At 46.4% G+C, this 14,035-nt stretch overlaps 1 protein-coding gene across 1 annotated transcript in view; it reads right to left on the reverse strand.

The window, feature by feature from the left end:
* Positions 1-14,035, reverse strand: part of STARD9 (StAR related lipid transfer domain containing 9) — a 152,577-nt gene that overhangs the window by 45,013 nt on the left and 93,529 nt on the right. Inside the window, 6 exon segments of the mRNA XM_021097164.1 lie at positions 5,776-5,879; positions 6,018-6,100; positions 7,063-7,200; positions 7,531-7,582; positions 11,313-11,492; positions 13,952-14,023. Of these exon segments, the coding sequence (XP_020952823.1) occupies positions 5,776-5,879; positions 6,018-6,100; positions 7,063-7,200; positions 7,531-7,582; positions 11,313-11,492; positions 13,952-14,023 (629 nt within the window).

The raw sequence follows: 14,035 nt of genomic DNA on the forward strand, positions 1-14,035 counted from the left end.
CTTCAGTTACCTGCGGCCAAGGTAACCTGCTCAGATGGTGCCCTTTATCCTGAGGGCTCAGGCACCCCAGCTGCTGCCAGGACCCACCATGCCCTTGGGCTACTCGGCTCTGGAGGCTTCCAAGGCAGGAATGTAGCGGCGCCTACTCGCTGAGGCAACAGTGGCAGTGACAGGCCTGGGCTCTAGGCACTTAAGGTTAAGCTCCCAAAATTCCAAATGCCAAGAACACGGACCAAAAAACAGTTGTCAAGAGCAAACTGCTCTCAGGTCCAGATCACTGCTGCAGGGAGAAAAAGTAGTCAACAGGACAACTTCCCCTGTTCTGGAGTCAGCTCTGCTTTGTAGGGTCCCCACCAGAGAAGTATGCCTCCAGAGAGAAAGGGGATGGAAAGAAAACCAGGAATTGGGGAGGCTTTGGAGCTGACCCCGCCCAAGTGCTGGTGAGAAACCCTCATGGAGACACGGCCACAAGCCCAGATGGGTAGCCCCACTGACAACATGCTGGGCTCCCCACTCTCACATCTTCTCCAGGCCCCTCTGCCCAGTCACAGGCCTGAGCTCACATCACCCACAGCCACCAGGGGCTGGTGCACAAAGGCCCTGATGGTAGCTGGGCAGGAGAGGCCCGGCCCACGGGCTCCGGGAGATAGAGCTGAGAGTGGAGGCAGCGAGGGGGAGAGAGCCTGCTTCTCCAATCCTCCTCTGTCCTCTGAATGAAAGAGTGCATTCTTGGTGTTACTGAAAGGTCACGTCCATGCCCACAGGGCTAGAGAGCCTGAGAAGACCTTAAAAAGGCAGGAAAAGACCCATGTTCCCCAGGGTAGAAGGTCTGCTGGGGTGAGAAGGGAGGACAGGAAAGGACAGCCTCTTGGCAGCAGGGCTGTGGGGTGTCGGGCACTGGGACTCCACTTGCTCTTTCAACCCACATCACGAGGACCCCTGGGAGAGAGATGGTAGTATCCTTACTATTAGAGGTAAACAAACAGACTCAGAGACTCAGTAACTTGCCTAAAGCCACACAGCTTTTCTGTCATAGAGCCAGGAGATAAGGCAGCTTTATCCAACTCCAACCTATCTCAACAGTTACAGCCCCTTAAGTTGAAGAGCCATTCTTTGTGAGCCTCGGGACTCCAGGAAAAACACATCCTCTGTACATTTTCCCAACAGAACCTATTTAAGACAAGACCTCCTCTCCTGACTTCATTACAAAAATGGAGGATTTTTGCATCTATATTCATCAATGATATTGGCCGATAGTTTTCTTTTTTGGTGGTATCTCTGTCTGGTTTTGGAATGAGGGTGATGGTGGTCTCATAGAATGTCTTTGGGAGTATTCCTTCTTCTTCAACCTTTTGAAAGAGTTTAAGGAGGATGGGCACCAATTCCTCTTTATATGTTTGATAAAATTCACCTGTGAAGCCATCTGGTCCTGGACTTTTATTTGTAGGGAGTGATTTTATGACCTCTTCAATTTCATTTCTAGTGATCGGTCTGTTCAGTTGGTCTGTTTCTGCTTGATTCAGTTTTGGCAGGCTGTAAGATTCTAGAAAATTGTCCATTTCTTCCAGATTGTCAAACTTGTTGCCATACAGTTGTTCATAGTATTCTCTTATGGTTTTTTGTATTTCTGCTGTATCCGTTGTGATTTCTCCTTTTTCATTTATAATTTTGGTTATTTGGGTTCTTTCTCTCCTCTTTTTAGTGAGTCTGGCCAGGGGTTTGTCAATTTTGTTCACCTTTTCAAAGAACCAGCTCTTGGTTTTATTAATTTTCTCTATTGTTTTTTGAGTCTCTATTTTATTGATTTCTTCTTTGATCTTTATAATTTCCTTCCTTCTGCTGACTTTAGGACTTTTTTGTTCTTTTTCTAATTCGCTTAGGTGGAGGGTTAAGTTGTCAATTTGGGATCTTTCTTCTTTTTTGAGAAAGGCCTGTATTGCTATAAATTTCCCTCTGAGCACTGCTTTCGCAGCATCCCATAGATATTGAGAGGTTGTGTCTTCATTATCATTTGTTTCAGAATAGAGAATCCAGAAATAAACACTGACACCTATGGTCAATTAATCTTTGACAAGGGAGGCAAGAACATCAAATGGGAAAAGGAAAGTCTATTCAGCAAGCATTGCTGGGAAACCTGGACAGCTGCATGCAAAGCAATGAAACTAGAACACACCCTCACACCATGCACAAAAATAAACTCCAAATGGCTGAAAGACTTAAATATACGACAGGACACCATCAAACTCCTAGAAGAAAACATAGGCAAAACACTCTCTGACATCAACATCATGAATATTTTCTCAGGTCAGTCTCCCAAAGCAATAGAAATCAGAGCAAAAATAAACCCATGGGACCTCATCAAACTGAAAAGCTTTTGCACAGCAAAGGAAACCCAAAAGAAAACAAAAAGACAACTTACAGAATGGGAGAAAATAGTTTCAAATGATGCAACTGACAAGGGCTTAATCTCTAGAATATACAAGCAACTTATACAACCCAACAGCAAAAAAACCAATCTATCAATGGACAAATGGGCAAAAGACCTGAATAGACATTTCTCCAAAGAAGATATACAGATGGCCAACAAACACATGAAAAAATGCTCACCATCGCTGGTTATAAGAGAAATGCAAATCAAAACTACCATGAGATACCACCTCACACCAGTCAGAATGGCCATCATTAATAAATCCACAAATAACAAGTGCTGGAGGGGCTGTGGAGAAAAGGGAACCCTCCTGCACTGTTGGTGGGAATGTCAACTGGTACAGCCACTATGGAGAACAGTTTGGAGATACCTTAGAAATCTATACATAGAACTTCCATATGACCCCGCAATCCCACTCTGGGGCATCTATCCGGACAAAGCTCTACTTAAAAGAGACACATGCACCCGCATGTTCATTGCAGCACTATTCACAATAGCCAGGACATGGAAACAACCCAAATGTCCATCGACAGAGGATTGGATTCGGAAGAAGTGGTATATATACACAATGGAATACTACTCAGCCATAAAAAAGAATGAGGACATAATGCCATTTGCAGCAACATGGATGGAGCTAGAGAATCTCATCCTGAGTGAAATGAGCCAGAAAGACAAAGACAAATACCATATGATATCACTTATCACTGGAATCTAATATCCAGCACAAATGAACATCTCCTCAGAAAAGAAAATCATGGACTTGGAGAAGAGACTTGTGGCTGCCTGATGGAAGGGGGAGGGAGTGGGAGGGATCGGGAGCTTGGGCTTATCAGACACAACCTAGAATAGATTTACAAGGAGATCCTGCTGAATAGCATTGAGAACTATGTCTAGATACTCATGTTGCAACAGAAGAAAGGGTGGGGGAAAAAATGTAATTGTAATGTATACATGTAAGGATCACCTGACCCCCTTGCTGTACAGTGGGAAAATAAAAAAAAAAAAAAAAAGAAAAAAAAATGGAGGGCCACTCTGACAAAACAAGAGCCCCGGCTTCGGTCCTGAGTCTGTGGGGTCTTGATACACTTCATCCTGTGTCAGCTCTCAGGGCGCAGAGTTGCCCGACACTAGGGCCATCGTCCCTTAGACTTGAGTATTGTCCTTGGGTCCTTAGCAGCACTCCTGTGAACACCCACCTGCTGCTCAGGCTCCCTGCATCAAAGCACTTCTGCCCCCACCCAACACCTCACCTCCAACACCTGACCCAACACTACCCTCGGCTGCCATCAAATGCTCCTGGCCTAAGCAAAGAGCAGCTAGATCCCTCTGAAGGAAGCAGGGGAAGGGCCATCATAACCCTCCCAGGTGCCCCGTGCTCACAGGCTGGACAGCCCCCCACACCAGGGCTCTCACAGGCACCAAGTCCCCTGTTGCCATTTTCCACACAGAGTTCCCAAGGTAGAAGTCACGTGCAGCTTAGCGAACAGGAGGACGCCACTGTTACTACTAGTATCCAGCCTGCAAGGCATCTAGAACTGGGAGGGGAGGGTCGATGCAGAAGTGGATGAAGAATGACTATGAGGAAGAAGAGCAGTTGCCACAAATCACATAGAAAACTCTGACCCCACATTCCACAGTCACAAGGAAGGTGAAATGTGGAAGAAAGGGCAGAACCCTAAGATATTTTCATGCTGTTCCTAGAGTTCTCACCCCTAAGATGCATAGTTCTGGACCCTTGGTTATGAGGAAAAGAGCATTCTCAGTCCCACGATGACTTCAAAAATTCAGAGGAAACCACAGCCCAGGAAGCTAATGGACAAACCCAAAGCTCACACATAGGCAGCCTAGGTTTATAGGGAGGTAGGTTCAGAAGCAGCATCAAAGAGATCCACAAACACACCACATGTAAGTCTTGTTGACAGGGGAAAGTAGCCACAGGAAACATCAAATGATGTCCCTCTTTTAGGGACAAATAAAGTTGCAATAACCAAGAGGAAATGAATGAGGGCCAAGACCACTTCCCTGGCAGCCACCAGCTGAGCAGCTCATCTGCATCCTAAGATCACTCACCCAAGTTGGTTCAGACCAGGCCTTGTGCAGGGCTTGACTGCTACACTTATCTCCCCACTCCACATTGTAATGAATTCAGAAGCAAAACCACTATGAAACTCTTAAAGGATAATATAGGCCAAACACTGTCCGACATAAACCACAACAATATCTTCTCGGACCTACCTCCTAGCGTAATGACAATAAAAACAGAAATAAACAAATGGGACTTAATTAAACTTAAAAGTTTCTGCACAACAAAGGAAACCCTAAACAAAACGAAAAGACAACCCACAGAATGGGAGAAAATCTTTGCAAGTGAATCCACTGACAAAGTATTAATCTCCAAAATTTATAAACATGAATCCATTGACAAAGTATTAATCTCCAAAACTTATAAACACCTCCTGCCGCTCAATACCAAAAAAACAAACAAACCCATCCAAAAATAGGCAGAAGATCTAAACAGACAATTCTCCAAAGAAGACATATGGATGGCCAAAAAACACATGAAAAGATATTCAACATCACTCATTATCAGAGAAATGCACATCAAAACCACTATGAGGTACCACCTTACACCAGCCAGAATGGCCATCATCCAAAAGTCTACAAACAATAAGTGCTAGAGAGGGTGTGGAAAAAAGGGAACCCTAGTACACTGTTGGTGGGATTGTAAATTGGTGCATCCACTATGGAAAACAGTATGGAGATTCCTCAGAAAATTAAAACAGAATTACCATTTGTTCCAGCAATCCCACTCCTGGGCATCTATGCAGAGAAAACCATGACTCGAAAAGATACATGCACTCCAATGTTCATTGCAGCACTCTATACAATAGCCAAGACATGGAAACAACCTAAATGTCCATCGACAGAGGAGGGGATCAAGAAGATGTGGTACATATACACAATGGAATATTACTCAGCCATTAAAAGGAATGAAATACCGGCATTTTTAGCAACATAGACAGACCTAGAAATTATCATGCTAAGTGAAGTCAGTCAATGAGACACCAACATAAAATGCTGTCACTTACATGTGGAATCTAAAAAAAGGACACAATGAACTTCTTTGCAGAACAGATGCTGACTCACAGACATTGAAAAACTTATGGTTTCCAAAGGAGACAGATTGAGGGGTGGGGGGATGGGCTAGGGGTTTGGGATGGAACTGCTATAAAGCTGGGTTGTGTGACTGTTGTACAACTATAAATGTAATAAAATTCATTGAGTAATTAGGGAAAAAAAAAGCAAAACTAATAGGTTCCACCACAGAGGGAGCAGCTATTTCCCACCTTTCCTTCCAAAGCAAGGGGCAGAGACCCAACCGGGAAGCAGTGACATCTCCATCCAAATCCAACCATTCCAGAGAGCCACTGCCACCAACAGCCTCTCCAACCTGCGGACCAGGGAGGAAGCACAGTGAGATTGACATCATCACCCCCTCCCCAACAGACCCAGGCAAACCCGATCCACCCCCCGCCCCAGGAAGAAGTTGAGAGGCCAGCAGCCTCGTGGAAAATGCCTCAGCACTCACCTGCCTCTGCTGCCGAAGGATGGCGGCCTCAGCTGGGTGGTTGAATCGGAACTTTTGCGCTTTCCCCAGGATTATGACGGCTCCTGTGGCACAGAGACAGATGTGATTTCAACCTATGGCTCATATTCTCAGTACATGTTACAGGCAGGGCACTGCTCTGAGACAAAGTTTTGCCCTCAACAAGTTGGTAATTAGGCTGAGTCAATGAGATATGTATTCACTGAATATTGTGCAGCATTTTTTTGGGGAGCTTTATAGGGCCACACCCGCAGCAGATGGAAGTTCCCAGGCTAGGGGTCAAATCAGAGCTGCAGCTGCTGGCCTCCACCACAGCCGCAGCAACACGGGATCTGAGCAGCATCCTCAACCTGCATTATAACTTGCAGCAATGCTGCATCCTTAATCCACTGAGTGAGGCCAGGGGTTGAATCCACATCCTCATAGATGCTAGGTGGGGTTCTTAACCTGCAGAGCTACAACGGGAACTCTGAATATTATACAGCATCAAATTAATGAGACGAACTAGAGGAGCTCTAGTATCCAAGGGAAAGCAAGACGAGCTCCAGGTGGGGTGGGCAAGGAAAGCTTTTGTGGAAGAGGGGGTATCCAAGCTCAGCCTCAAAGGACTGAACAGGTTAATTCTAGTAGGAATAGCAACAGTAATCATGACAATGAGTGCTCATGAAGTGCCAAGGACACTGCTAAGAATGTTGCATGGATTAGCTCATTCAATCCTCCCAATGATCCTCTAATTATCCCCATTTTACAGATGAGGAAATTGAAACTCAGAGACTTTCCCAAGGACACAAAGCTAACAGACATGGGTATCAAATTCAGATAGTCATTCTCCACTCTGGAGCCCTGGAGTTGGAACTTCTGTGTTTACAGGAAGAGGATAATATTAGAAAATCTTCAGCTCTCTGGGTGCAGAGGCTGGGTGTTCCATCCTTAGAGCATTCTTCACTGAGCTCTCTGGGTCTGGTTCATAAGAACACAGCTGGTCTATCACTCATCCTGGCACAAGCAGGGCTGCAGATGGACCTACCTTGGGTCAGACGGCAGGAGGCGGTAACCTCCCGGCCATTGACTGAGCAGCGGGCCCCACGGGCCGGCCGCAGAATGACGACTCCACAGGCACTGGTGATGGTGCAGTGGTCTCTCTCAATCCACTGACCCTGCAGGACTACAGAAGAGGGGGGTCACTTGAGTGGAGGCACAGCCCACAGAAACACTTCTTCCATTCTTTCTAGGGGATCAGAATCCACATCTGAAAGATCTCACATCATGACAAGAGAGGAAGAGCCACCACCTGAAACCACCTAGATCCAGATCATTCCACAGGGTGGCTCTCCTCCGATCATGTCCCAGACCCATAGGCTGGCAGGAAAAGAGGAGAAACCCCTCAGACCTTGAGGATTCCTTCCTCCAAGGGCACCACGAGGTTCCTCTGCAGACACCCATCAGGCATGAGTACCTGCCACAAGGCGTCAGACCAGTACGCTCTGTCACTCACCAATGTCCTGTTCCTGATCCGAATCGATCCTTCCTATTTTTGTTGTCCCCTCCTAAAGGGAAAAGTGAAACAACTTTAATGAGAATAAAAATGGACACAGCCCTGCCCCCAAGGGAAAGTCCACCTGTTTGAGTGTCATCACTGTCTTCTTCCCACACCCGCCCTATCCTTTTCCATACCACTTCTCGATTTTGGTCTAGGCTATTCTGACTGCTGTGCCCACTCACTCTGAAGCCTAGGAAGCCCCTGAGAAGGTGGGGGCAAAAAAAACATGACAAAGCAGCACCAGCTTTTTTACAAAGTCCAAATAGTGCTGGCCAGCCCCTTTCTGTCCCATAGCCTGGAGTCGGGCTGTCAATCAGAGATTCTCTAGTCTGATGAAGTAGGCAGATGGGAATAGCTTTCTCCCAGAGGCTAAGGCTAGTGTGATCCAAGTTTGCTCCAGTCAGTCTCAAAGAGACACACTTTCTATGATGATGTGTGGGAAACAGGATGTTTACCTTCTTGGTCCACAGGTGAAGTTTAACAGACACCAGATTCTAAGAAGAGTAAAGCACAAAAAGGAGAAAAGCACATCTAGAATCAAAACAGACTGGAAGAGAGGAGTATAACAGAGGAGGGGGAAACTGGAGTTAGTATCAGTGAACCACTGGGTTAGTGGAAGACAGGGCCTTTGGGGCCTGGATTACAAAATGCATGCAGTTTAAGACCACACGGCTCTGGGTGAGGAAGGCAGCACCACAGCAACAGAGATGTAAGCTTAGATATGTATTTATCATTTACTGAATAATCTATGTCCTGGGCACTGTGCCAAGTGCTTTACAGACACCTCCTATTTAATCCTCTAATGACTCAAAACATAGGTGTCATGATCCCCCTTACAGAGGAGGAAACTGAAGCTGATAGTGGATAAGCTACACAGGGAGCCTAAACACTAACTAGGACTCTGGCTAAAATTCAGGTCTCTCTGGGTCCTGCGTCCATGCTTTTCCAACCTCTCCCTAGTGACTGATGTTTTTGAAGTAACTAGGAAGTTCCACACTAGGCTTCACTGTCAGCAGCCACAAAGGAGGGCCCTGGAGCTCCCTCCAAATTGCTTGTGAGAAGAAAGATGCCTGGAAGTAATGAGAGGGGCTCTGGCTCCACACACACCCACAACCAGGCTGAGACCAGGCTTTCCCCTTCATCCACTGAGGATAGAACAAGCCAATGGATGCCAGTCTCCAGACGCCACCAGCCAGACCCAAGCGAGAAGCATTAAGACTGCTCGGTGGGGGTTCGGGTCAGCCCCGATGAGGAGGCACATTCCTCTCGAAGGGATAAAGGCCACAGCACATCCCAACTTCTAGATGTGCACAACAGCCTCCCCTACAACATGCTGGCATCTCGTTTAACATGGGCTGAGCTGGTGCCGGTGCCTGCTGCCCATTCTGCCTCTTGTTTTTTCAGGGGGTGGGGGAGGCATGCCCATGTCATGCAGAAGTTCCCGAGCCAGGGATTCAACCTACATCACAGCAGCAACTGGGCCACACAGTGACAACACCGGATCCTTAACCCACTGAGCCACCAGGGAACTCCCCCTCTGCCTCTTTGTTCCCCTTAGTGGGGAGGTGCAGCGGCACAAAGACAATCATGAAGATGAAGTCCAGGACAGCAGTAACCTGTGCTCCACCCACCCCTCCCGCTGCCTGCTCCCCATCCACAGTGCTTCCCAAGGTGATTCAAGGGAAAACAGCTCTCAGGCCATCGCTTGGAACTAGTTCTGGGCCTAGAACTAAGTTAGCAAATAAAAACTGAGAATCTTGAGTGATTGTTACATTACTACCCAAACTAGGATCTAAACAAACAACAAGGAGGAAAATGGGTACAAAAACTGAAGAAATGCCAGGGTTAGAAGTGGACTGAGGAGGTCCTGCCGTGGCTCAGCAGTTAACGATTCTAACTAGCATCCATGAGGATGCGGGTTCAATCCCTGGCCTTGCTCAGTGGGTTAAGGATCTGGCATTACCCTGAGGTATGCCTATGTTGCTATGCTTGTGGCGTAGGCTGGCAGTTAAGCTCCAATTGGACCCCTAGCTTGGGAACTTCCACGTGCCGCAGGTACGGCCCTAAAAAGACGGAAAAAAAAAAAAAAAAAGTGGACTGAAACCTCATCCCTCAGGTTCACTGACTCCACCCTCAGTCCCCTCAGGGCATTCGGCAAGGGCACCAGTGCTCCAGCATCATTTGCCAGCTGCCTACGGCTCAGTCTCACCATCATCCCTCAACCTCTGCTACCCTAAGCTCTGCCCCTTGACGTCTACCTTCCTCGCTCACTCCACATCCAAACAATATATCAGATTGGTTCCACTGAGATACTGAGCATTTTAATTCACTAGGTCTCTACCTGACCTCCAACCTCTCCCCGAGATTCTGACTAATAGGACTGAGAGCCTTTGGGGCTTAGAGCTGTCATTAAGGTAAGAGCCACTACTGTCTGAGGCACATTCTTGAGCTGATTTATACTGTGGCAAAAAAAGAAGCTACTTTAACTTTCTGTCTGGGAGGCTCAGTCTCTGACAACTTGCCTAAGGGCTTATCCTAAGAAGACAGACTTTCTAAACGTGAGTTTCGCTGACATCTCCCACCACGTGCGCTGCAGCATTAGCAGCCTAACTTCTCTAGGGATGACAGCAGCATCACACATCCCCATAAGCTCTGTTTCTTAAATGTCAATTTAACGTGCTGAGGGCAATTAGGAAAAATGAAGACTGGATTTTTAGTGAGCATACAGATTCTGGTACGTAGAGTATGGTCAGCCATTCATGGGGACTGCCCTTCTACAGTAGGCACATGTTTTTAATGAAGACAGGATATAAGATTCTGTCGACTATAGATCACTAACTCAAAACGTTTCATTTAGAACTGAGGAGCTGGCCTCCAGGTGACAAAGAACCAGGGGAGCCAGGTCCCTGTGCAAGGCCTTCAAAGCACTCTATTTTCTCTGGGTGGTTGCTTGACACACCCTGGTCAGCCCTCACCCACTAGCCATCTGGACTCTCACACGCTTTCTTGAAGCGCCCCCTGTCTGCTTCCTCTCTCCTCTCTTACTTTCCGAGGTAAACCTAGAAATGGAGAAGGAGAAGGTGAGAATGAAGTACTGGAAGGAAACTGTTTCTGATCTTTTGATGCCTTAGCCTCTGAAGGCCGTCCATGAGCGGCCTGTATTTTCGGAGAGCGCTCAGGAATGTTGATGGAATTTTGAGGTTAGATTTCACCTCCATGGCTGCATTCCTGTGCTTCAAGAAGGCGAAAAACAGGGAGTTCCCATTGTGGCTCAGTGGTAATGAACCCGACTAGTATCCATGAAGACTCGGGTTCTATCACTGGCCTTGCTCAATGGGTTAAGGATCTGGCGTTGCTATGAGCTGTGGTGTAGGCTGGCAGCTACAGCTCTAATTCGACCCCTAGTTTGGGAACTTTCACGTGCCACAGCATGGCCCTAAAAAGATGATGAAAAATGAGTATAAGCACCATTATTCTTACTTTAAAATGAGGCAATTAAGGCACAGAGAACAAAAGAGCAATGATAGCAGCGGCTGAAAACCAAAGGATTGTTCTGATTTCTAGTCTTCGGCTCTATTCATACAAAAACAAGAGATCACAGTTGCCTGGCAGGCCTGGCCCAGCTTTCTGAGGGCAAACCTGGGGGCAGCTCTGCGGCCTACACTACTGCTGGCTTCACCCTCCCTGACCTCTGGGGCCGCTGCTCAAGGATAGAAGGGGTTCGCCCATCCACTCACCTTCAGGTGATAGAGCACGACACCTGTGCTGAGGACGTCATCCTCCAAGGCCATCAGGTGTGGCAGGCTGGAGTCGATGACCAGCCCAGCTCTCCTCCTGTTGATGTCCACTCTGTAATGCTCCACAAGGGCCTTCCACTCATCCCACTTCCGGGTCCAGTCTTTGGTCAGCTGGTCAATCTGGGAAGACAGACGAGATGGTCTTGGACCCTCAGCACAGGGAGCAGACAAACATTTGGTGCCATCCTCATGGCATCGCTTCTCACTTTCCTCCATTACTAGTTACTACTCAAGGCCCTATGGGGGTCCTTGCACATCCTCTGTGAGCCTTCTGTGTTTTCTAAGTTTTCCTCAATAGGCAAGTGTTACTTTAATAAATAGAAACTCAATAAATGTTATTTTCAGCAATGAGCATGTATTTTTTTTTAGGAAAAAAAACCACCATAAATCTTACTTTAAAAAATTAGTTGTGGAGTTCCCGTTGTGGCTCAGCGGTAACAAACCTGATTAGTATCCATGAGAACTCAGATGCGATCCCTGGCTTTACTCAGTGGGTTAAGGATCCGGTGTTGCTGTGAGCTGTGATGTAGGTCACAGATGAGACTCTGATATGACATTGCTGTTGCTGTGGCTGTAGCATCGGCCAGCAGCTGTAGCTCCAATTTGACCTCTAGCCTGGGAACCTCCATATGCCATGGATACAGCCCAAAAAAAGACAAAAAAATAAATAAAGAAAAAAGAAAGAGAAAGAAAATTAAAAAAAAAAACCAACAACAACCAGTAATAACAGGAATGAACACTGACATCTTACTGTGATCAGGGGCAGGTTTTTTGGTTTTTTTGTTTTTTTTTTTTTAATCTTTTTAGGGCCACACCTGTGGCATACGGAAGTTCCCAGGCTAGGGGTCCAATAAGAGCTGCAGCTGCCGGCCTACACCACAGCTTAGCAGCCTTAAACTAAGTCCATTAGGGAAACGTGAAGGAACAATGTTGAATATAGGGTCCTTTATTTCCTCTTATGGTGGAAACTAATGCTGAAGGAAGAAGCTTCTCCTGGGAGTGTAGGAACAGAGGAAGCTCAGGAAAAGGAATGGATTCAGCTAGGTCCTTCTCTGATAAAGAAAAAACTTAAGAAAAAGAAATCATGCCAAATTTAGGGACAAATATTTTATGATCCTAGAAATATTCTTTTGAGCATTATAATCATTGAGTTGAAGTTTGAAAACTAGGGGGTACCCATGAAGGGCTGGGGTAGTTTGGGCCCTGGCAGAGGTAGGGGGCAGGGCACAGCCCCCCCTGGAGACACTGCTGAGCACACCTCCCTTCTGGCCAGCCTTCATTACTTACTCCTACCTGTGCTAGGTCATGAGGCCAGCAACTGGCAGGTTCAAGTCCAGGTTGGCTGGCCTGTATAAAATAAAAATGCTAATGAACCTGGAATAATATGACTCTTCTATTTCCTCTCTCACTTATAGAGGGATGGTATTTTCTGAACCCCAGATCAGAACATATATAGCTAAACAGGATTTTTGAGAAACTTATGGATATGTGCAGTAGTCCTAAAGTTTAGTTTGGGCAATGAAATACTGATGTAGCCAGGATACTTTAATAATATATAGAATGATGCAGTAGAATATTAGAAACTGACACATTCATCTGCAAGATCGAAATCTAACCTGTCAGCAAATAATATCTGCAACTTCCCCCTTTTAAATGCCTCTGGGAATCAACATTTAATCTAATCTCTCTAATCTCTGCAAAAGTCTTGTCCTGATCCTCACGGGGTCACAACAACAGTCTCTTTCCTTGATGGTCTCTCTGAATTCAATCCTCATTCCACTCTACATGCATCCTACATTCTATGCTAATTTCCCCAATATATTCCCTTATTATGTCAACTTGGTTCAAGAAGCTATGAGTCATCCAGTTTATGCCAAGGTCAAAAGTCCTAAACTGGCCCCACTCTTGCCTCCACTACTCTCTACCATGAGCACCTGTTCTAGCCGGCTTAGTCCTGTTCCCACACCAGTCCTTCTCTCACTTCCCTGCCTTGGCTTCTGTCACCCCTCCCTCTCCCCAATGCCTAAGCCCTTCTCTCCAGCTAACAGACTCTACCCATCCTTCAAAGTCTATTTCCAGCACTGGAGACTGGTGTCTGCTTCCAACTCCAGCACTGATTTCGGCCCTGACAATTCCAAGCATAATGATTCTTCCTTCCATCTAACTCGGTAAGTTATCCCACTTAACCATTCTTTAAATATGACTCCAACTAGACTACAAGCCACCTGAGGGCAGGAATGTCTTCGTATCTCCAGCGGCATCATGCTGAGTACCTATTTGGTGCTCAATGAATACATGTTGGTCGGTTGATTTACTGACTGGAAAATAACTTTTTTTCTAGGTTACTGTCCTTATGTGAAGGGAGTTATCATGATCCCCTGAAAGATTAAAGCAGATTCAGAAAGACAGTCATGAACCCCAGGACAAACACCTCCCCCCCAACTCAAGGAGCAATGGAAAGAAAAGATGTCTCAGATACAATCTCTGTCCTGACGAGGGAGAAAGCCTGGCCAGAGACAGGTCAGACCTGTTCCTGAGGTGATATAAAGCACAAGTGAGTTCCCCCCCAACACACCCACCTTCAATTCATTTTGGAGAACCAGCTCCTTCAGATTCTCTTCCTTTCCCTCATTCAATGAATGGAAGTTTCTCTGCGCAAATAA

The sequence above is a fragment of the Sus scrofa genome, chromosome 1 (assembly GCF_000003025.6).
Source record: "Sus scrofa isolate TJ Tabasco breed Duroc chromosome 1, Sscrofa11.1, whole genome shotgun sequence".
Taxonomy (NCBI): domain Eukaryota; kingdom Metazoa; phylum Chordata; class Mammalia; order Artiodactyla; family Suidae; genus Sus; species Sus scrofa.